Source organism: Anopheles gambiae, chromosome 2 (genome assembly GCF_943734735.2).
Source record: "Anopheles gambiae chromosome 2, idAnoGambNW_F1_1, whole genome shotgun sequence".
Lineage (NCBI taxonomy): Eukaryota > Metazoa > Arthropoda > Insecta > Diptera > Culicidae > Anopheles > Anopheles gambiae.
The window spans coordinates 46,438,608-46,462,216 of record NC_064601.1 but is presented as its reverse complement, the minus strand read 5'-3'; the positions used below and the strand labels follow the sequence as shown (position 1 = coordinate 46,462,216).

At 43.2% G+C, this 23,609-nt stretch overlaps 2 protein-coding genes and 1 long non-coding RNA gene across 6 annotated transcripts in view; 1 reads left to right on the top strand and 2 right to left on the bottom strand.

The window, feature by feature from the left end:
- The window catches only part of LOC1278803 (ankyrin repeat and KH domain-containing protein mask), a 44,605-nt gene extending 38,805 nt beyond the window's left edge, over window positions 1-5,800 (bottom strand). The window contains exon 1 of one of the 2 annotated variants that reach the window (XM_061645951.1): window positions 5,694-5,800. Coding sequence is in view for 1 of the 2 variants with exons in the window: in XM_061645953.1 (XP_061501937.1) it covers window positions 4,489-4,546 (58 nt within the window). In the remaining variant the exon portion in view is untranslated. Of the gene's footprint in view, window positions 1-4,488; window positions 5,508-5,693 lie in introns of those variants that run through there. The other variant, XM_061645953.1, reaches the window with a different exon arrangement.
- A 2,259-nt stretch (window positions 5,801-8,059) lies between these two features.
- Window positions 8,060-21,667, bottom strand: LOC133391450 (uncharacterized). Of its 2 annotated transcripts, none has more exons than XR_009764942.1 (3): window positions 21,531-21,667; window positions 18,336-18,962; window positions 8,060-9,488 (listed from the first exon to the last, which is right to left on the bottom strand). It is a non-coding gene; the product is annotated as an uncharacterized LOC133391450 (long non-coding RNA). The 2 variants fall into 2 exon arrangements; XR_009764943.1 differs by lacking the exon at window positions 8,060-9,488 and adding an exon at window positions 17,676-17,880.
- A 98-nt stretch (window positions 21,668-21,765) lies between these two features.
- On the top strand, window positions 21,766-23,597 carry LOC1278801 (3-ketodihydrosphingosine reductase). Of its 2 annotated transcripts, XM_318434.6 has the most exons (3): window positions 21,766-22,270; window positions 22,349-22,584; window positions 22,657-23,597. In XM_318434.6, exons 2-3 carry the CDS (start codon window positions 22,371-22,373, stop codon window positions 23,424-23,426), a joined length of 984 nt encoding a protein of 327 aa, XP_318434.4. In that variant the 5' UTR covers window positions 21,766-22,270; window positions 22,349-22,370; the 3' UTR covers window positions 23,427-23,597. The 2 variants fall into 2 exon arrangements, with proteins under 2 accessions (XP_318434.4, XP_061501938.1); XM_061645954.1 differs by having other exon boundaries at window positions 22,261-22,584.
- The last annotated feature ends 12 nt before the right edge of the window (window positions 23,598-23,609 follow it).

Genomic DNA, 23,609 nt, shown 5'->3' with positions numbered 1-23,609 from the left:
TAATACACAGATCAATGCAACCCATACGCGCTTATGCCCGGCCCGACATGTGCGCGGATAAAGGTTAAGTTGTGGTTGGAATCGGCGTAAACCAAGCGTACCGTCGTTTTCTCTTAAATACACGCACGATGAGCTAATCCTTCCTCTCTCGCTTTCAGTGATGCGAGGGAGTGATCTTTTGCGCATCACTTAAATCGTTGCCAAGCACTAACTTACAATTCAACCCCTGCAGCAGCAGCAGTATAGCCAGAGGCGGCAAGTACATCCACAGCTTCGCAACTGCTTAAATTGGCTTCGAAGCAGGGTGGCTTGCGTCACCGCGACAGTAGCATCGCAATGAGAAGACACTGGTATTGGTGCTACGCTGGTATGTGGTTGTGAGTTCGCTCGTCCGTGACGCATCGTCTTGCGCAGTTCGACGCGAAATTAAACACAGTCAAGAAAACAAAAACTTAGAGCAGCTGGAAATGATCGCATTGTTAGCGCTTAAAATCTTGGGCAGTCGGTTACACAATCGTGTTTTTAAAATATTGTTTGGATGTATCTATAAACTATAGAAAGAGTCAAATTGTTGCAGGTTTTTTTACACACACTGTAAGAAGATATAAACCAATTAGCATGTTATAGACATTAGTTCTTGATCAAAATCACAGATACTGTTTGAATGCGTGGTAAGAGTTTTATGCTCGAGATGACATAAATTCAAACTATTTTGCTTATGTTTGTTGCGTTTAAAGCAAAAAACATTGACAATAAAAAGCATTTTATTCCCGATCTATAATGGTTTTATGGTGGTACCGAAAAGCAACCAACTTGTTCTGCCCTATTTGGGCGATCATTGCTTCACTTGGATTGAAAGTTGGCAGTGGCCAAAAGTTGTTGTTTGGAAAAGTAGCTTTCGGGAGGTCTTAAATGAGAACAATCTGCGACCTACACAAATAAGGCAAGGAACACACCTCCCAATACCAGATGACATGCTGTAAGTCGGTAAAGGTAATCTAATGTGTTGCGGGTTTTGGTTCATTTAACAAGGAAAGCGATCGATAAACATAACATATAGAATTCTTAAATTTAAAAGAATCGTAACATCAAAGCATGTATAGTTCAAAACGTAGCGATAGAACACTACTTTGCACTGCAACACGAGTACATTAATTTTCGATGCGCAAAGTACACATTTTCGGGGCCAAAAACTCCAATCATCATCTCAATCCAGCAATTGCGCGCTCCAACTGTTAGACGTGTCCGTGTGCCGAGCGTCGTGTAGTAAACACGAGAAAAACATCCAATTGTTGGAGGACATTGGTTCTGAAACGCGATGTCAGCAGAAAATTAAGCACTTCAGCGAAAAGTACAAAGCAAAACCGTACCCAAAAGGTTAATTAGTTTCGCACCGGTTATCGATTACCGATGCACCGGCCTTAACCTCATTATTTTGCCTTCTTTATTGTTAATGGTTGGAATTCTTGCAGTGCGATTACATCTGCCACGCCGTTGGAGATTCTACCTCGGAGCGGAGATATCTATGGTAGGCACGACATGGGAGCACAACTTTATAGCTGCAGATAGCAAAGAATAGATCCAATTTTGGTAAATTGCACGTCTTATTTACCGTAGCAATACGTACAGCAAACCCTGCATTCCGATGCAGGTGTTTCCAAAGGTTCTGTCACCAACCTCGTACCACCCTTTGCGCCGTAAGATGCCATGCAGCTGTGCCTGCACGATTTGTTTCGCTTGTGACACACTGGCAACCAGCAGCTGTATCGGTGACAATAATAGAAGGAAGGGAAGTACAAAAATGTGGATGCACTTTTCCACGCCGATGGTCGATTTTATGCTACCGTTCCGTGCGGTGTTGCGATATGTGTGGTACGCGAAGAAGGAAGGAACAAAACATGCCGCCGCTACGCTCCAGTGAGCGAACCGGGCGCAACGACACACCCAGCAATGCCAGTGCTCTAGTGGCCATGGCGCAAGTGTTGACTGGCCTTCTCATCTCCACCCCACTCGTTGCAGGAGATGGATGGTGTGCGAGAAAAAATGGAGCGAAAATAGGAAGCTATGGCTAAGGTTCGAAGGTTTTCGCCCGAATGACCCAATTTCATCAATGGGTGGAAACAGATGCTAGCGAGGTAAGGCAGGGCAATGGATGATGGTGTGCAAAAAAAACCTCTGTACCCGTACATTTGCAGAATTAAATCTCATTAAACGCTAAAATGATAGTGATCTAGGTTAGATGATGGGTGGTTACAAAGCACTAGGAAAGGTACAACAATAACACTCCGTTGGCAGCATCTAGGTTGGCAGCGAGAGTACCTTTGTCACTAGTCGTAATGTCATCTACCATTAATTTAAAGTTTAAATAGAACTGCAACTGCTTCCATATTAAAGCGTACATCTTGTCGAATATCTATTGATTGACCTAAATAAACGATCTAGCCGCCCGCTTGACTCTACATCTCCACTTATTTTTGCCTGAATGTACCTCGCATTGTTTGGGTTAGTGCGGTGGAACAAAGAACGTATTGACTATAAAATGTTCATCGCCATAAACCGTTGTTTACTTGGCTACCGTTTATATATACACAATGTGTAGAAGTTTAAATATAAACTGCAAACCACATTCACCCAACTGGAAGGCGTGCGTAATGAGGATCTTCAAGACAAAAAAAAACTTCTACCACAATACCAACAACAAAATACCAAGAGATCACTGAGGCCACGGTCATAACAACACCGCAAGTTCTTGAGGTCCCGCAATTCAGTGCCATGGTGGTTTGTGATTTTTTCGTACCAGAGTAGAGATCCAGCCAGTTAACGAGCTAATTAATCTCACCCTAATCTAGTCGAGGGTAACCTTCTGCTGATGAAACTGGAGCATACCTTATGTCCGCAGCACGCTTCCGCAAAGGAAGGCCAAAAGGTTAAAGGTGTAATACTCTACGAAGAGGTACCATAGCAAGCGCAAGTCAAACAAAAACCATCTACAGACCTAATAGAGGGTCTAAGATTCATAATTCAGTTGATAGATCCTTTGGCATGCCAATACCGTACCACAAAATTTAAACGCGAAGGTACATAGGAGGTTTTTTCCACATCGTACTGCATTTTTGCCTTTTTCTATTCAAAAAATCATACCTATGTGCTTTAAAACAAGCGCAACATTGCTGAATTCGTACAAAAATTCGTGCAGCTACAATGAACAGATCACGACCAAATGTTTCTTGTATTTGTTCTCTTATCCGTTCTTTTCGCTTCCGTCGACCTTTCGCGATTTTCGCGGTTTCCGGATGTGCAAAAGCGACCATATCCTCAACCGGAGGATATAACCGGGCTGGAGGATGTAGTATATGTATTACAGACTGAAGGACGTCCAGTAATTGGTGGTAATTTACTAATTACCAGAGCAATCGAGAAGCGATCCGCGCACAAATGCATCTTACGGTGCGCGGCCTACCGCGGTGTGTGGGAAGGAAGATGTCAGGTCTCGTAGCTGGGAGTTGATCACAACACGGTGAGATGATTCACACAAAAAAAAAATCTTCCCCGTGCAGCCTGTTTACAGCCTGAAGATTGAATGATTTTTAGAGGTCAATACGACGAATCTTCTCACCAACATGCGCTCAATGAGTAGCTGCGTTGGAGTTGCTTTTGCGCTTGTTTGTGAGGCATCTGTTTGCGTTGTTCCAACACACGTTGAGTAAACAGTCGTGCATGGTACGGTAATGGAAAGAAACCAATGAGAATCGGTATATATTTATCCATTACCGATGCATTTAAGTTGTACGATCATCTCGATGCTTTGCGTCTGCCTCCGATCGGTGGAGTCGTAAAATTTTATTTCCATGGTTAATTTTGCCTCAACAAAGAAGCGACTAATAGTAGTAAATATTGTATTTTGTACGCAAATGAATCTTAGTTACAAAGAAAAAAGACCAGATGTCAGATGCCACATTAGCCTTCGAACTTCACGTGCAATCCAAATGGTACGAATTTATCACCTCCAAAAGATATTTGTTTAAAAAATACGCATAATTTTATATTTATTCAAGAAAAACGAATTAATAAACCGGTTGATACGAATAAATGTATAACCAAAGACACATCACGAATATCACAAATGACAAACTGTTTGCACATTAATCCTTGCTTCCATCGGCACAAATGACCTTCACATTCATACTTTATTTGTTAATTGATTTCGTTAACTGGCCGTCCGCAGACATTACGGTCACGAAAAAATGTTACCACTACGGAAAAGATCAAGCACGGGATGGATGAGTTAAAAACAAAGCTGTCAGCTAGCTAGCAACACGCGCATGCAAACCGTGCCTCAAATGGGTCGCGCTCGATGAATCTGAATCATTTTGGTGCGGCATTCGATGGCGTATTAGTGTTGTGCTTGGCACGAACTAATCAAGCAGGCAATGAAGCGATGTGAGAGCACACACAACAGCAGCGCCACTGGCGATTTCGCCCACTAACCTTCGTAAAACTTTGCGTAGGCCGGAGGCTGCCCCTGGCAGAAGCGCAAAAAATACATTCTGCTCCGTTTGAGGAAGAAGTAGGAACAAGTGCGCCTAACACTGTAGCGCTGAATGAGGCCGGTTTCGATTGAAAATACTCGAAAAATGCTTCACAGACGTCCGCTTTGGTATGACGAGAAGTAAGAACTCCTCGATGTTTTCTTTTTTTTTGTCAAGAGGTCTACAGATTCATTCGAGTTTGAAGACGGAGGTTTGATGTAGCTCGAGATTTATTTCACACGCCGTACCATAAACACATTTCCGAAATGATAGAAACAAGAGCGGGTGCCCACAGACTTGCACTCATGACGTAGTCTAGATCTAAACAGCTTCTCATCTGTAACACAGCCCCGGATATAGTGTAGATTTTTAGAAACCGGGCAGAGGATTGTTGTATTCAATTCATCCCTAAGGTTTACTTTACTTTTAATCCAATGTCATCTCGTTTAGCATTCGTATCAAGGTAAATCCGGTTCGTATCGACTTTGATACATCAGTTGAAGGTATCACAGTGGCAAAGGGTGCCTAAACACTGGCAACTACACACCCAATCTAAATATAATTCATCCTTCTTTGAATCCGCTCTGTTTCGCTCGACAATGCCCTATGTCATGATCCGAGCTACACTTTTCACTTTCGATCAGAAGTACGAGGAGGGCATTCTTTGTTAAAATCACTATATATTGGGTTGAATATTATTTGTATCATTAGTTGAGGATCCAAATAAGACAAACGTGTGTGCACGTTAACTAAATTATTTTGTTGTTTCATTTGAATGACACGATTTTTCAAACTTGGGACTCCTGTTGTTCTACAAAGAGCTAACACAAGAAGACACAGCTATACGAAAAGTGTAACATTAACGACGATCGCACGGGTACTTTCGAAGAATATTTAATTTTAATGGTTCCATCACACTGACTAGTTTCGTTACACTTTCGAGTGATTATTCTCACAGGCATTCATTACGAATGCTTTCATAATTTTTTATTCAGTAGGGACGGCTTTGCCGTATTGCTTAAAGGGTGCTTTCATAATCTTGAGTATCAATTGTATTGACTAAAATTATTTTCAACTCGTTTCAGCCTTTGCTGGACCACAAGAACGCTTATATTATATCACTTTCACGACAGGCCATCACGTTCAACTAGAAAATACACCAACCAGACTGTAGCATTCCGTGTTTACGCACCGAAATGAAGCAAACGCGCGGCAGTTACACTCACGAACAAACGGGCACAACCAACCAGTGTCCAACGACGATCGGAATCTTTCTGAAAGCTGGTCGGATACCGAGGTAATTCAACACAACCGAAACCCGTTTGACATTCCTGCCCAAACACGGTCGCTCTTTTTACGCGCTTTTTTCTCAAACTCTGAGAGCAAGAGTTGAGAGCAAACCAAAACTTAGCCTGTGGAGAGGGCGCATTCGAATCGAGCGTGCGTGAGTTAGATGCGCAAGAGCTTTGTGCCCTGAGCTTTACGTTCAACAATGAAGGGTCGAATAACATACAAAGAGAGGATATAGTATGATGGAGAGAATAGAGGGAGCGAGAATGCGCGAGAAGCGATGCAAGCCTAAAAGAGCCTACCAGAAATGATTCGGTGAGGCCAAGGGAGAGTTCAATCCAATTCAACCCTTGAAGCTACAAGTAAATTTGATGTTTTGTTTGTCTGAGAAAGTTTCTCACCAGCGAGCAAATGCAAGAGAAGCACGAAAAGCTTGAACGAACATTTATTCTCCGTGAGATGCACTCACCAAGCTCATGAAGTTTGCACGCTCGCGATCGCGCGCGTTAGGCTCGATTAATTCATTTAGAGCTTTCATGCGTGTTTAAAAAAAGCTTTCAGCTAAGGGGTAAACTGTTTGAGCTTTTTCATAAATATCACTTTAGATGCACCAAATTTAGACAGTTTAAAATGGTCCAAAATAAACTATAATCTATAATGTGCTAATTGTAGCAAACCTTGTTCACCTCCCACAAAGAGCCATGCTAGCAGCAAAGAAACGCTCGATCTAAAAAGAATCCAATCCTGCAGACCGGTCTGTTCATTTTTTGTTTCCACCCTTGAATTCGGTCGAAGGAGCAAAGGCCGAAAAAAGCGCCATAAACTAACCACACACTAATCCAATAAACACAACCCACAAACGGCAAGAAAATCACAGACTCATGCTGGTCGTGAATTAGATCAACACATAATCATGCCACAACACACCAACTTCTCCCAACCCCTCCTCCTTCCCCGTAATACCCGTCAACCCATACACCACATCATCCTCTAATTTACTCCCCAGCTTCCCTCCTCAACATCGGAAATGAAGAAGAGTGAGCACAAATTAATGAGTGATTATTTCAGTTCGGGTTTTAGTTTTTCTCGTCTCCTCACGATCGTTTCTTTCTGCTAGAGGGTGCTGCGGGAGAGGAAAATTCGGCCAGTTTTGCTTGTTTCTTCTTGCACTATCATTGGTTCTTCTTGCACTAAACGAACGTACCGAACCGGCCGTTCAAATTATACTTACGTCCACTTCCGTTTTGATACGAAACAAAACGGAAAACGAAACCGATCGAACAAAAGATGAAAAGCCCGTTAGATGACTTGTTTTTTTTTATTCAATCAAACTTGATTTATTCGTGGTGTTTGATGTTTTGTTTTCATTTTTCCCCTATCCATCAAATCGAACAACAGAACGGAACAGATTCTCATCCGACCGGCTGGATATATAACAGATGCAATTATTCTAGCTTCACTTCACATCCTTCCCCTTAACTCTGCTTAACCCGATCAAACCCCCACAACACAATCACTGTTTCGAACTAGGGGTGGACAGTGCGGTACTTTACCGGCTGAAAATTATTTTAGTGCAGCGATAAAACCGCTGCTAACCACACAAGTATGTTGTTCAATACGTTTTTTGCTTGTTTGCTACACATACATACACATCTCTTAAGGCATATATATGTATCGCGGTGTGCAGTGATGCTCAAGTTTCATCAGCCAGTCGTGTAGCGTGAACAACTGCTGTAATGGAATCGATGTAGATTGACCTTCAGCAAACAAAAGCATCGGATGGGTTGACAGGAACACAGTTGTGAAGTAGGCGCACGATTACACACAAAGTAAAATTTAATAAACACACCCAGTTAAGCTGACACCGTGTTTGTGCAAGTTTGTACAGCTGCAATATGACACCGTTGCAACAGTGCAAGATAACGTGAAGTACGCATTTACAACTGCTCCCGAGTTGGAGATACTTTGTTGAGCCATTTTGAAAAAGTTAAGATAGAACTAAACTACACGTAGTAATTTAATCATAATAATTATTAACAGTGCACAAACAATATGATAAAATAATAACAATAATTATGATAGAGATAGAGAGAGTGACTAAAAGTTTTCAGAAGAAAGAAAGAAAGAAAGAAAAAACGATGCATTTAAAGTATGAAAAACAACTTTTTAACGAACTAAACAAACAAAATTCACTTGCTTAGTGTATCAGCCAAGTAAATAAAAAAGAACTTACACATACATTGCTTAAATTTTCACCCAAAAAAATGTTTCCAAACAATCTTAAATCAAATGAAACAAACAAACAGCACCTTCGCTTCCAAACAGTTCTCTATCGAATATCAAATCACACGCCTCTTGCATTTGTCTTGCTTAGGTCAGTACATTTCGCGTCCAAGGCACGCTGATCATTGAAATTGAAAACCTCGTGCCCGTGTGTGTTGGTATCCGGCGCATTGTATTCTACCACAAGACCTCGATCGAACGAGCGGATCATATATAGGACTTTGAGATTGGCCTGATGGTGGTATGGGTGTACTGTTTTTATTTTTTTTTTTCATCTCGTCCAATATGTCCCCCTCCTCTTCCACCCATCTTTTTACCAACATCCATCGTAACACGGCCCTAGACACGCCTGTCATCGATGACTCCGCGGTATGCCGGGCCCCACATTGTGTGCGCGACACACATTCTTTTGCGTTTCCGCGAGCGCACTGCTTCGCCGCGCAGGTGGAGCGCGCGACTACGAAAAGGGAGCAACAACAAGAGACGCACCACCACCAGCAGTGGAGCAGGGGACAAAGGGTGCAATGAATTAACATTCCAGAACGACTCCACAATACATATGCAAAAGGGAAACCTTCTCTGCCGGCGCGGTAAAGATGTGTGCGTAAGTCGCTCTCGATCGTGTTCATTTTGGGCTGCCGAAAAAGAAAGAAAGCGCGATAGAAAAGTTTCAAGATTCGAGAGCAGATGATTTCTTTTTGCGCTCTCCGTTGTTCAAATTTTTCTTGCGATGAACTCGCAAAACCGCACTTTGTGCGTTCATCTGGACCGACGAATGAAGTAACGAGCATAGAGATACGAGCACTTGCCACTAACACCACCACCGAACAGATGTGTTTGCATGCCTGGCGATCGGACGCACATGGATGGTTTGTGATGACGGTTCGGAAACGCAACCCCGGTATCATCAGCAGCCGGTTTCCGATCGAGTCTCACTCGCACAAACTTTCATGACGTCATGGACCTGATCGCGGTGGCGGCAGCGTAAAACCACCACCACCATTACCACCAAAATTAAGAAAAGTAAAAAAAAAAAATCTTTACCATGCCACACGCACATAAAAATCGATCGAAGGTCGGCCGAAGAAGTGAAAACACATTTTCCTCGGAAAACCGAACGCAATTCCGAACGATATTTAAACGCCGTGACCGTGCCACACAGCCAGACCACAAATGAATGCCACCCACAAAACGTGCCTAGCCCGCCCGAGCTATCGATGGTAACCTCTATTTGCGTGCCATAAAGTGCGCTTAATTGGCAGCAACAAAATGTGTACTTACAAGCGTGATGGAGAAAATAAATCGCCCACCGAGCAGTGGGGGGATGATGGCTTACGCTACTACACCTACGGTGGCTTTCGAACTGATGACCCACAAAATACGCACCTGAAGAGAGAAAAGAAAGTAGAAGGTAAAAAAAATATTACATATAGGATGTTGGTAGCCATAGTTATGAATGAAGTGCATCAGCATCAGCAGTACATTGTGTGACGGCCCAAATAGTTCCGAAGGGAACAATTCATGTAGCTAACGCCACAGATCTAAACAGTGTACGTCTTGGAAAATATTCCATTGATTTTTTTTTTCTAAACGCTGAATTTGACCTATTTTTTCGTTTTTTTTTCAACTTTTGTAATATATTTTTCTTCTTTTAAATGCGTAAGCTTTGTAAGGTTGCACATGCATGTTTAGTTGTTTTTTGACAGTTATGAACATTTCAAAAATAATCTTGCAGCTTTAAAATTAAACAGCATCGTAGAACAATGTTCAACAAGAGCAATGATGTTTCTGACTCGAAGTGAATTGGATCAAGATAGAATAGGGCTCTACGGAATCTAATATGAATTTCCAATGTGCATGTCCAGTTCCGTCACATAACGTTCCTTTCCCTTAAGAAAGATTATAAAAAGTATCTCCAAATTCTGGAAACCCCCTGAAAACCTGTGTAAGGCACATTTATATAACAGGTGCGCTAAATGATATGTGTTATAATCATATTGTAGCACGATCCTCTACCGGTCTCTCCAATTTCTTGGCTTCGCGGATGACATCGATATCATCGGCAGAACAACAGCAAAGGTGTGTGAGGCGTACACCCCACTCAAACGAAGACGAAGTACCTGCTTGCCGGAGACTCAGACCATCCGGGGAGTAGTGTATTAGTTGACGGCGACAATCTCGAGGAAGTAAAGGAGTTCTGCTATCTTGGGACAGTCGTTACTTCGGACAACGACATCAGCAGCGAAATCCAGAGACGCATTGTGTAGGGGAATTGCGTCTACTATGGGCTTCACCGACTACTGAGATCCAGAAGACTACGATCCCGCACGAAATGTGAGATATATCGCACATTGATTCGTCCGGTGGTTCTCTATGGACACGAGTCCTGGTCCATCCGAGCGGAGGATGCAAACGCTCTGGGCGTGTTTGAGCGAGGCATCCTCCGAACCATCTTTGGCGGTATGTTCGAGCATATAGCGTGGAGGAGGAGGATTGCTGGGCTGTACGGCGAACCGAGCATTCTGACGGTAGCGAAGGCTGGCAGGATACGATGGCTGGTGCATGTCATGAGGATGCCGGACTCATGCCCCACCAAGAAGGTGCTCGACAGCGATTCCCAGTTCGGCATAAGGCGCAGTGGAGCACAGCGAACTCGATGACTGGATCAGGCGAAGCGAAACCTGTCGGAGATCGGGTGTCTACATGGATGAGAGGCTGCTACCAGGGACCGAGAATCCTGGAGAATTGTTGTTGACCGGGCCATGTCACATCGACGTGCTCTTTTGTGAGAAGGCCAACAACAGACAGAGAGAGAGAGAGAGATATCCATATTGTCCAAATTGTTCTTCTAATGGCCGCACTCTTCTCATATATAGATACAACGAACTGTTACTAACTATGACAAGGCAATTCAATACATGGTCTAATTACCTTGATTTTAATTTAATGAACAACGCATTTAAAGATATTATTTTATTAATGTTCAATTTTGGTGACGCCGTATCAAGGCAGATGTTAGGAGAATAAGTTAGGGATTAGGTGTGAGATAGCTATTAGGCACTCAGTTTGACCTCAGCCTCACCTCAGCCTCAAGAGTGCAATACACATATGCGTGCGTATTGCCGAGCGTAAATAAATAAATAAATAAAATATTTTAGTTTTAACACGCATAGTTGATTGAGATAATTTTGCGCTATGGTTGTACAGCATTATGATATGCACATTTTATCAAAACTTTTAAATTGAACTCTTTATTACATTTAACGGTTTGGTTTGCTGAGGAAATTGGTATTGCTAATTGTAATTATCGAATAAAAAACACTACAAATTACTAACTGTATTAATTCTCAAGAGAAACACTACATGTATAAACGTAAAATTGCAAATCAAATAGCCATTCGTGTCATTAAAAGAACAAGTGCTTATAAAAGTACACACATCATTTTTCATAACAAGAAGCAAAAATGAAAGAGTGAACGTTTCCGTTTCAATGCTCTACCAAACATACAAAGAACCTTCTTGTACAGGCTCTGTGTCATCCTTGCCTCAGGAAGCGTAACTTCCGGATCTTTGTTCCTTACTGACTGTCCGCGTGCAATGAAAAAGAACATTCATAAACCCCGCTCAACAGAATAACATCAAGTGAAAGAAGGGTTCCTGCTCTCCATCCACAGAGAACAACAGCAACGCCGTAGAAAATCACGCTGCACATCACATCACAAGCGAGTGAGCTGTCTCGCATTTGAGATGATTTCCAGCGAGGTCCAATACGCTTCTCGTCATTGCGATAGATTTATTTTTATAGCATAATGAACAGTCATTTTTCATTTGATGTTTCTTCTGAATTCCCGCGGATGTAACGTCTGCTTTTGTGTAGTGTAACAGGGACGGCTCTTTCACCTTCAAGCGAACACACGATGTGCAATAAAAGAAGTAGCACAGCAGACAAGTGCGCAGTATAAAATATGATTACCGGCAGATGGATTTCCATGATTCATTGCCACAACGCTTGTACTAGGCTCTTTTACAATTAAAAATAAATTTAGTGTAGCCTCTTTGTTTAATTCAAAAAAAATTGAATTCTACCATAAAAGAAAAAAAAAGAAATGAAATTAAAAAAAGAAGAAAACAAAATCAGTCATCTACTAGAGTAGAAAAGCAATGCTCGTCGTCAATCTTACGATTTATTTTAATAACTGTGAAATAAACGCTTTTCCTGTTGCTTAAACTCTCCATTCTAGCGTTGCATTAACCTACTAAGAAGGCACATCGCCAAGCAAAAGCTGTATGTAAATAACACCAGTCGGCCGTATCTGGCCAATCAACTCAATAGGAGCCCTTCCTTGCCAACTCACACGAAGAACGGGCAAAGATGTGAGAAAATTCTTTCAATTTCCACTTCAACCACAGTCGTAGAATCGATCGGAAAAGAGCAACGGTTAACGGTACCCCTCTCATCGATGCTAAATTGAAATCCGTAAAAAAATAACACTTCAAGACGCGTGTTCAGACATTGGGCACTAAAGCTTTTGAGGGGAATAAAAATAATGAAATTATCTTTGAGGTATTTTTGTTTCGTACCGATTTTGCACAAGCCCTTTCATTAGGAAGCGTTCGGTAATAAACGTAAGTGGACTTGAAAATTTCTTCTTTTTCAGTTTCCCACAAACAGGCCAAAAACTCGAACACACTTAAATTCATCCAACACATCTTTTGGTATGCACAGACACAATCAATCGACCGAAGTTCAATGAAGCATGAATTGCCCCGTAAATTATTATATGTTCACACGTACATGCTGCCACCTTTCCAAATCGATCGAGGGGTGGTTCACAGCTGCATAGAATCGAGTAATAGCATCCCTCCCGAAAAAAGCCCACACGACCACACACACACTTAAACCGGTCAAGGGAAAAGTATACAATTGCAATCATTTGCATGTGCATATAATAAAAAGAACACCCATCCTTCTCACGGAGAAAAAACAACGCACAGAACACACTGCATTTGCGCAACTGGGTTCCCCGGGTTGTTGTTTCGCATTTTCCGTTTCCCATTCTATTGTACAGGCTGTCACGCATACGCTCCAGAACGTTCCCTTCAAACCGTTTCCCAATCAGCAGCTACTATCACTTTCTGTCTCACACTCTCACGCTCTGTATCTAACTCTTTCTCTTGCATCTGCTGCCGAATTGCCAGCCTGGTCATTTGGGGAAGCTCGTGGGATGCACCATACGCGAGTGCAGCTGAACTGAGCAACCGACCGAAAAAAAAGGATACGCATGACGTCCGTATTGCCGTGCGTAATTTTGCAAATACGCATCAACCGTACGCAACACACATCGACCGGGCAATTGCGTACATGCGCAAGTTCTGGCTAGCTTCCCCGGGATGCATCCTGAATGGTATGGAACTCCGCAAACACCCTGAACCCTTTCCACTGTTTGCCCTCCCGTGCTCATCACTCCCGGTGCCATGTGCTCCCATTAGAAGCGAGCATTTCATTCTGCCCCGGTGCCATCGGGCGGCCGTAGGTTTTCCGGGACCAGCCGGTCTACCGAATGAAATTAAACGCTGCACACACGAACGCAATGGGGCGTGCCTGTGTGTGTATGTGTGTGAGAAAGTGCATCGACAGAAGCGAAACGCCGTTCATTACCCTGCCACCAGGATGACAGAGTTCACTTCCTGGGTCATGGTAAGGAGGCGGGGGGGGGCATGCGAATTGAAGGTGCCGCATCGCAGCCATGCACCAGCGATTAGAATACGGAAGTGAGTTGCGATGGAGTTGCCCGATTGTTTAATGTTATTTTTTACGCTTTGCTATAACAACGTTACAACTAATCAGGAGTTGCACATTATTGATTTTGGCCCAAAATTATAACACCCAATCAATGAACTCCCTCCCTTCGTCTTTCCACCGCCCTTCATCAAAACGATGAGATAGGATCAATTCAGTGAGAATAACAACACACCCGTCAGAATCGTGTCTGGGAGTAGCATGATTCGCAAAGTAAGCTGCCGCGCGCTACTGCGCATGCTTTCATCTCCGATGGAAGTAACGCGAACTGTTCTAGTACTACTACTACTACTCCTTTCGCACAGGAGTACCCATCAACTAACTTACCAACACTAGCGTGCCCAAGTGGACGACGGCACGGGCCGACTCTTCTCGCCAAGGCATGGATAACGATTGACGGGGATGCGATGCGTTGGTGGTGTCCTTGGTGGACGATACGCTTGTGTGCGCCAATACTAGTAGGTGTTGATGTGTGAGTGTGTGTATTGGTAGTTGCGTAGTAAGTAGAGTAGCCAGCATTTACGCTGCATTGGGAGGGAAAAAATGCGCCCGCACACGTGAGAAAAATTGCTCCCAAACGATTTGGCCGTGCACGCGAGAGCTTTTTTGAATTATGGCTGAAACCGAAAGGAGCAAAGCATTTTGTTTTTCTCCTTCAACTATTAGTCACGAATAAATCCAAATATTTTACAGAAGAAGAAAAAACAAACAACAAATCCTTTAACTAAATCAGAATCGAAATTGTTGTTGAAGATTGATGTTCGTCTTAAAAAGTAAAAATTGCAATTTTTAATAAAATAGTAAAAATTATTAAACTTGTTGTGGTAAAGTCATCGCGGGTGGCATTATAGGCTCTCTGGGACGGACCACATGCGACCCGCCAACCAATGCTTGGAGATCACTGAACTAAAGGAATATAAAAAAAAACAAACTGGTTTTTCTTAATTAAAATCTTTGAAAAATATCAGTAAAATTATTACTACAAAGACAATTGTCAATTATCAACTCTATTTCAAAATCACCACAATCATCTAAAATTAAAATTATTCTAAAAAAGAAGAAATAAGAAATTGTCTTTGATTTTATATTCAGTGATACACGCTATTCCCTCTGATAAGGACACCATCTTCATACATTGCTTAGTAAACACCCTTTAATGGCACACTGCAAACTATGATGTCATGAAAAAGCCCCCACGAATACACCAACGCTAGTACAAAACATTGTTTTGCTTCTTACGGACTAACCCCGTCCATACCGCAACGGCACAGAAACACCTAGCAAAACTAACCCATTTGCCAAACGACCATTATTATCATTGCTTTCAACACGCACCCCATTTACAAATTGCCTTCAAAGCATTTGTTTCACTAGATGCGGCCACGACACGCCACAGTTCACCTTTTCACCACCCCTCTTCAAGCCAAAAAAAAAACAACTAAAATTATTGAGCCCACGCCATTGAGAGCCCAAGGAGTTCTTAGTGGACGTTTGAAGTTCGAAACGTGTAGACTATTTCTGGCAAGTCGGGTATGCTTTGTCATCGAGTTTCGGGCTCCTGTGCTTGGACACATTCGAAGGCAAACGTAAAAAACGGTAATCATTTCCCAATCAGCACCGAAAAGCTGTTCCACTTCGGCACGATGGGCCAGAGCCGTAGGTATCGCAGAATATATCTCTCTCCCAACAGATACACTGTATCCTACACACATGGACACACTACCCCCATCCGATAAGGGACCGGGCAGCATAAACATGCTGGGTTTGCCGGGGACAAAAATAATAGCCAACCATCGCCCACAAAATGAACCCGCGCAGGGCAATAACGGTGGCCGAAAATGCCGTGACAACATGGCAACTTTTCAGTGGATGGTGTTGTGGCTCCATCGACAGACCGCTTATCTTTCCCCGTGCCTTGCTTTCCACCTTGGTGGGTTTGGTGTTAGATCCAAATGCGTTAACATTCCGTATCAATAATTTTATGCAAATCTCGTATCGTAGCCCCTTTGTTCACCCACCTTAGCAAAAGGCAGCACCCTCCAACACAGCGAAGAAGATCCACTTGGCCTCTAACCAGCCACCATCCGGTTTATTTGGCAGAGAAACTGGATCACTGGGATAGAGGCTCTGTCTGCGGCTTCGCTCGGTAGACCCCGATTGCTGAGGTGGGCAGGAAATTCAGCAGCAAAACTAGTTTCGAGCTAGCTTCCTATATCCTGGCTCTAGTGAAGCAACAAATATGTGCCCGTATTATGCGGACGACCGCCGATCTAAAAAAACACAGGGAAAAGTATACCAGTCATCGAATCCGTCACCGTGGCGTACCATTTACGGTCATATGTCGTGGGCTGATGATGACGATGGTACGAATGTTTGGCCGGGGTAGATAATAACTCATCTGAACGAGTGCCAAATTGAAACGAATGCCTATGCTACTCACAAACAAATTGATTCAGCCCTAACTGGTCAGAGCGAGAGAAGCCACCAAATCCATCGATCTGCTAAAGCGAAGGCAGCAATACTCACGATCATTACGTAGATTGTTTGTAGTTTGTTTGTTTTATAAGCACAGTATGTAGGTTGTTGCGATCATTCAAAATTTGCATATTTTTTAACATTCTGGGTCGTTTCGGGAATTGGTTTTGCTGGTTCTGTTCGCAATATAACTACCAAGCATTTTGGCGTTGTTTATGGTAAAATTGCTAGTGATCGTTGAATAACATACTGAAATGAGCTCAATTTTGGTTTGATATATTTGGAATATAAAAAAATAAGCAAAATTTAAAAAAAAAATCATCTCATGTCATATTTTACTTACAAGCAGAAGCTTGTTAGATTTAAGCGTTACCAGTCACAATGACTAGAATATTTTTAATATAAATTGTAGTGACTCTAAATCAGCCGTGCTAATTATTCGTTTATGAAATTAGATTTCGCAGTGTGTAGCTCATACAGCAAAGCGATTATTATTATTACAAATTTTTAAACCTTAAAAAATCGTATATCTATACTGTTCATAAGATTTCTTTAAAACTGATTTTTTTTTTCTAGAAACTGCGTAGGTTAATACGTATGAAATCAAGTGTTACTTTAAAAAAAATAAATTAAAATGTTTCTTACAGAATAAAACGAATAATCAAAATTAAGCTCATCGGCAACTCATAGCTTGACAAAAGGTGCTTTATTTTATCAAAAATTTGAACCGTTCTGAATTACTGTAGGTATGTCAGTTTTCAAAATTTTGCTACATATTTGACAATTTCTAACTTCTTTATCCTGTTCGTCTCTTTATGTTCTGCTCCCGAAATAGAATCCTTGTAAATTTTAACACATTTTCCTACATTTCTGAGCCTGTATTAGCGTCGCATTTCTATCAGCAAAACAGGAAACACAAATACCTAACATTATTTTCAGTCGCTCATTGTCATTTCTTGGTAAGCTGCAGCTATAAATAGCTTTCCCTGAAGAACTTATTATAGCTCCCCCAGCCCAATATGTTCGCACGCTGTTTCATTTGTGCATCATTGTGCACCCATGAAATACAATCAAACATTCATTTTTGGCAACCACTTTTTCCATTAAATTTGCGTTGCAAATAAGTGCATATTTTGCAGTACCTAAACAGATGAAATGAACCGATTGGACACTTTTGCCGGCTAATGCCTGGTTGCTTGGTGGCAATGGGAAACGATGTTGGACGTATATCAACTTGGTACAATATTTTTGTGGACCATTTGAAACGAAAATGAGCATGAATGAGCATGAGCATAAACTTCTTGGCGGAATCGTTTCACTGCCGTTTCCTAGTTCCGGGCAGTACGCCGGATCTCGACAGTTCCAGCGACGTTGGGACAAAGTGTTTGGATGAATAATAAGTCTTTTCCGGTGCGTCATTAACACACCAGTAGCAAGTGTGTGCGCCATCCCGTGTACCAGTGCTGGGTTGAACTTTGCCAACAGGCAAAGCGTTCTTATTTTCTGCAACAAGAACGAGCAAACGGCAGATCGATTTCCGGTCATTGTTTTGTGAAGGTTATTTTTGAGATATCATCCAAGCATCAGGTCCCCGAACGGGCTAGTCCATCAGCGGTGACGACCGGTCAAATTCGCCGGAAAAGTAAAGAAGAGACAGTAAGCGAATGACGGCGTTCTAGAACGGTGGAAGTATTCCACACTGCGAAGAGAAGGCGAATGGTTCTACTAAGAATACTTTTAAACGGACGTAACCCTTTGCTGTCGATTCCATTCGTAGCGGAAGCATTCGAGTGTAAATGCTTCTTCTTGATGGAAGTTGTTGCTGTGAGGAGCAAACAATATTTTGAAAGTGTCTTTTTTCTCAACACCATTTTCATCTTTTCTCTAGCGCGTTCTAATTATAGATGCTTTTGAACCGATCCCATTTAAAGCTGTTCTTAAAGCGACGAACAACTTACCTTACTATACCAGCACAAGTTCAGCCCGTGAAATGAAGTCGCTTATTTGAAGATTGATGAACGAAATCGCACACAACAACCCGATGCTGCTGCCGAAATGCACAACTGGGGGAGCCGGGATTTTTGCAGTCACCGGAACGGGAAGAGCAGCTTATTTTTAAACCATTTATCGTACTCACAATATTTCACCACTTTTCATCAGAGCTAAAAAACCATACACTCACACACACCCTTCCACACATGTAAACCGTGGCCACTGATTTTGTGTGACCAATTTTGCACCTTCACGCAAGAGAGGCATACACCACACTATTACACATTTGCGAGATGTACGTTGCAGCCCGTATGTTAATTTCTTTCCTATTTCACCCAATTCGACACAATTTACCGAGAGACAGCAAATCTCTTCTGCCGCAGGACGTTTTTCGTGTTTCCAACTAGTTATGAGGCGCCTGCCATTCGCATTGCAGCCGTAAGTATTCACTTTTGCTTTCTCACCGCGTACACATATGATTCATCATCATCATCATCATGATCATTAGAATCATCACAACCACAACCACATTTGCCAAGCCACACACGATTGGTGGGTAATTGCCAGTTGCGCTCTTAACTCTATATCACTCTCTGGAAAAAAAATAAAAAATAAATATATGCTTATCACAAACAAACAATTCTTCACGTATACAAACACGTGATAATGAATGCAAATTGAAAAGCAAATATTAATCAGTGTTTGTTAATTAAAATTGATGCCGAATGCAGTAAAAAGGTAAATAATCGATGAGTTTTAAAGCGCATTTCTGCACATTAAACACAACTCAATTGCCTAGCCCTACGCTGATGTACTGCACTATCACCAATCACCACGTATCAGGGCCTCTCTTTCGCTCTCTCTCTCTCTCTCTCTCTGTCTCACACCAATCAAGGAAATGCACTGAACCATTAGTCTGTAGGGATTTTGTGTTGCTGTTGTTGTTGTTGTTGCCTACACACCATGCCCAACGAAACCGACTAATAATAAACTCAGCCGTAAACAAAGAGGAACCTCTATGTTTTCCTGTTATCCATTTCTTCATCACCGTTGCGGAAAGGCAACAACAAACACACACGGACACACGGACACACACACACGCAATGCACATGCAGTACAACACCAAACTGTTTTTCTCCTTTGCATAATTTGCTGGTGGTGTTTGTAATGCAGTGGCTCCGCATTTACTATTTATTATTGATCTCATTGCTTAATGAATGGAATTAGATATGCTTGATGCTTGACGATAAGATACGAATAATAACACTATTCAATTCCAAACACAATCACCCATACATACATACACACACACACACACCCACTCGCATCAAAACGAATGATTGTAGCAATGCACAATTAGGCAAATTTGCAGATGTCGTTTAAGCACTGTGATGTTAATCATCTTTTTCAGACCTCCCCAGTTGCTGGTGGCGAATAGCTCCGTGTGCTCGACATGGAACTGCCAGCTGCTGCTTCTGTCTGGAAAGGAACTGTCACTTGTGCACGGGGAGTCGCGGTCATCCGTTTGACACGCTGGGGCGTTCCTTTTTTCGCCAACGTGAGAAGGACACTCCCGGTGCAGGAGATTGAAAAGGGTGTGCCAGAAGAGGGAATCTTCCTCAGGCGAACGAAGCACACATACACGCACACAACACTTCTCATGTTACTTTTGATTAGGAATGTTTCGTCTTTGTAGCACACATTCCGTGAAAGTTTTTTTTTTTCTTTTTTTGGTCTCGGTGGAGTATATTTCCGCACAAGAAAATCTCTCCAAAGTGCTTGGGAGGATTTATGTTTTCTTCACACAGCACACCCTGCCACAGAGGACGTAAGAAGGATAGGGAAGCTTCTGTTTTTACCAGGAACACTATCGCAAACAGCTTGCTGTACTGGTACTTTTTTTAATCTCAAAGCGAGGATTTTTGCATTACAATCGCAACAGAAAACTAAACACACAACAAACAACCTTCTATTTTTCTACACGGTACAATAAACAAACCACAAACAGCTCTGGTTCACCTCGCCAGTAACACTGTGTGTGTCGCTTCGCTGTCTCGCGATCTACGCCCCGTCGTCACAGACACATCTCAACGCCTGCTTACTTCTCACGTTTCAGCTCACAGGAACGCAACCCTGTCCCTGCCTCTTCTTCCCTCCCTCCCTATCGCTCACTCACTCGTTCTCTCTCTCACACTTTCTGCTCAAGAATCCTGTACTGCTGCTTCTCCCGCCACTGTTATCCTGTTCGGATATAGACGCGTGCGTCCGTGTCTGTGTGTGTTTGTGTATCGTGCTGTCGCATTAACAGACCGCGCACACCACCATCCAGCCGTGAAATCCAGACGTTTCGATAGCAAATACCAACCACATCCCACCTATCGGGAGTGCGCGCGGCAAACGGTGTGATGACGATGAAGGGAACGCAAAACGTCACCGTTTTTTTGTGTCCCAAACCACACACACACACACTTACACATATTTATCAATACACGAAATCCTCCCAGCTCACCACACGCCCACTATTGCACACTGCTACTATTTGATTTCATCTCAAGTTTACTACGGATCAGTGGTCGACAAACTTTATCGGCACGAAGTAGCGTATAATGCACACCAAGGCGTTTCGTTTCGATGGGCGTGAGGAGAAAATAAAACTCACACAAGAGTGATATCACCAACGCTTTACCCATTTGATAGCCCCATCGCATCTTGTGAGCTGAGCTTCGGAAGAAAGAATCACCAAACAGCAGCGAGCTGCACTTTGCCGACCACTGTGCTGACACATTCAAGACTCTCGCTCTCGTATTCATACACGCACACACACACACATGCACACGGCTTTGGTTCACACACGTTTGTTTTCTTCTCCATTCGGACCAAAGTCGCTGACCGCACGCCGCAGAAAAGGCAACATTTCCCTCATATCCTACACTAAAATCAACGAGCGTACAACCTACAATACCATTTGCTATACCTAGACAGCTAAACTGGAAGTTTTGGGACTGGAATTTGCAAACGCATTTTACTCAGCGACATCACACGCACACGCACACACATACAAACGCATGCACAGATACACTCCCACGGAATTCGCTGCATTCCAGCACATCTGGTGGGTTGCTGGTCCGTCGCTTAGTATGCTGATACGTTATCGTACTTACTGAATGATTTCAGATCTGTATTTAGAGCGCTGTGTTGTTGTAATTTACCCTTCCTAGGCGGTGTTGATCGCTGCGGGACTAACTATTATGACAGGGAAAGGTATTAACTTGTTGACAGACGCGAGCACAGTCGACTTCTGTCAACGTTGTGGAGTATTTTTGACCAACCGTCGCTAAAAAATCCACTGTCAATTTTGACGCCGTTCGCCCATAGTGCGACGGTGCGAGCGCGAAAGAGACGACGATACTATCCGTTTGTTGTTCGAAAATTAACGAACTGCGAATGCATTCAGAAATTTTGGGGCAGAAATTTGCATTTTTAAATTGTTTACTATTTTTGATAAATAAGTCATCAAGTAGTGAGCTCTTTTGATGCTATTTTTTGCAAAGTTAACCTCGCGAGAAGTGCAATTTGAAAAAAAAATCACATTGTTGGTATTTTCGAACATCTGTACGCACCTTGGCAAACCATACAGTGTAGCAGAGATGTTTTGTTTACTTTCTATTCCCGGCATGAATCACAAAAAATAATAAGTTTGTGCTCGGAAAAGGTCAAATTTATGTATGAAAAGCTGAGCCAAACTTCCGAAAAGGGCATCATACTCGTGTCCACATTTAGCAGGAAGCTATCGGAGGGGAACTACGCACACCTACATCGCTTATCAGCATTTTAAACAATTCTTCTGTCAGTCAGCCCAAAAGTCTGTGAACAAAAGTCTGTGTCCGAAGAGGAACTGCAGGTAAGAAGGAGTGGTCCGTGATGGTCCATATCGGTTATCTCGCTGCATTCGTGTAATATCATTCCCCTTCTATTACAGGCCGTGCTGCGAATCGCACACCATGGAGCACTCTACCGAAATCATTCTCACCATTGCCGGCATTGTGCTGGTGCACGGATTGATATTCTACTTTCTCACGCGCAAATCGCGCCTTATCAAGGGCAAGCATGTGGTCGTTACGGGTGGTTCCAGCGGAATCGGTCTGTGGGCCGCCATAGAGTGCGTCCGGTTAGGGGCGCACGTTACCATCATTGCACGCAATGTGCCTTTACTGGGTAAGGAGGAGAAGCAGTACTGCAGACGAAGCGAATAGCAGTCACTTAGCAGTATGTCTGTTTGTGTTTTAGAAAAAGCCATAGAAGAGCTGGAAAAGCGACGCGTCCGTGACACGCAGATGATACAGTTCCGTTCGTTGGATCTTGCCCAGAGCTACGGCGCGGTAACGAGCACGCTGGAAGAGCTGGAACGTACGGTCGGTGCGATTTACATGCTGATCAACTGTGCCGGGATGGCGATTTGTGGCACGGTGGAGGACACATCGGTCGAGGACGCCCGCAAGCTGATGGACGTGAACTATTTTGCCACCTACTACCCCACCCGGCACGTGTTGCCAAAGATGAAGGAAGCGGGCGACGGCATTATCGTGATTACCGCGTCGCAGGCCGCGCTGATGGGCATCTACGGGTACGGGGCCTACGCCGCCTCCAAGTTCGCTCTGCGCGGGCTGGCGGAAACGATTGCGATGGAAGCGCGGCATCGGGGCGTCAGTGTAACGCTTGCCCTACCGGCCGATACCGACACGCCCGGATTTGAGAACGAAAATCGCACCAAGCCGGAGGAAACGAAAATTATATCCGGCTCGGGCGGGCTCGCTAAACCGGAGGACGTAGGCAAGCGGCTCGTGCAGGACGCGCTGAAGGGTTCGTTCTTTTCCATCATGGGGCTGGAGAGCTGGGTGTTGAGCATCCTTTGCGTCGGTATGGCACCGTGGCGCGGTCCGCTGCTGTGCTTCGTGCAGTTTTACCTGCTCGGACCGCTGCGCTTGATCGGGTTGGCGCTGCAGTGGAACTTTCAGCGCATTATAAAGAACTGTGCTAAGCAGCGGCAACGCACGTAGGGAGGGGGCAAACGAATTCGAGCGAAGGCGATCAATTGTAACGGATTCCACCGGGGGCAAAACATTGGACCAAATTGTACACATCCTTTGTAGGCGTAGTATTTCAATATCAAAATTAAGCTTACAACTGGCAATACAATCTATAGTACACGATGTCATGCTGCACAAATATTTAACAATGGT

Coding starts and splice junctions, on each gene's coding strand:
- LOC1278801 (XM_318434.6), top strand. CDS start 22,371: ATGGAGCACTCTACCGAAATCATTCTCACCATTGCCGGCATTGTGCTG. Junction 22,585..22,656: donor ACGCAATGTGCCTTTACTGG/GTAAGGAGGAGA, acceptor TTTGTGTTTTAG/AAAAAGCCATAGAAGAGCTG.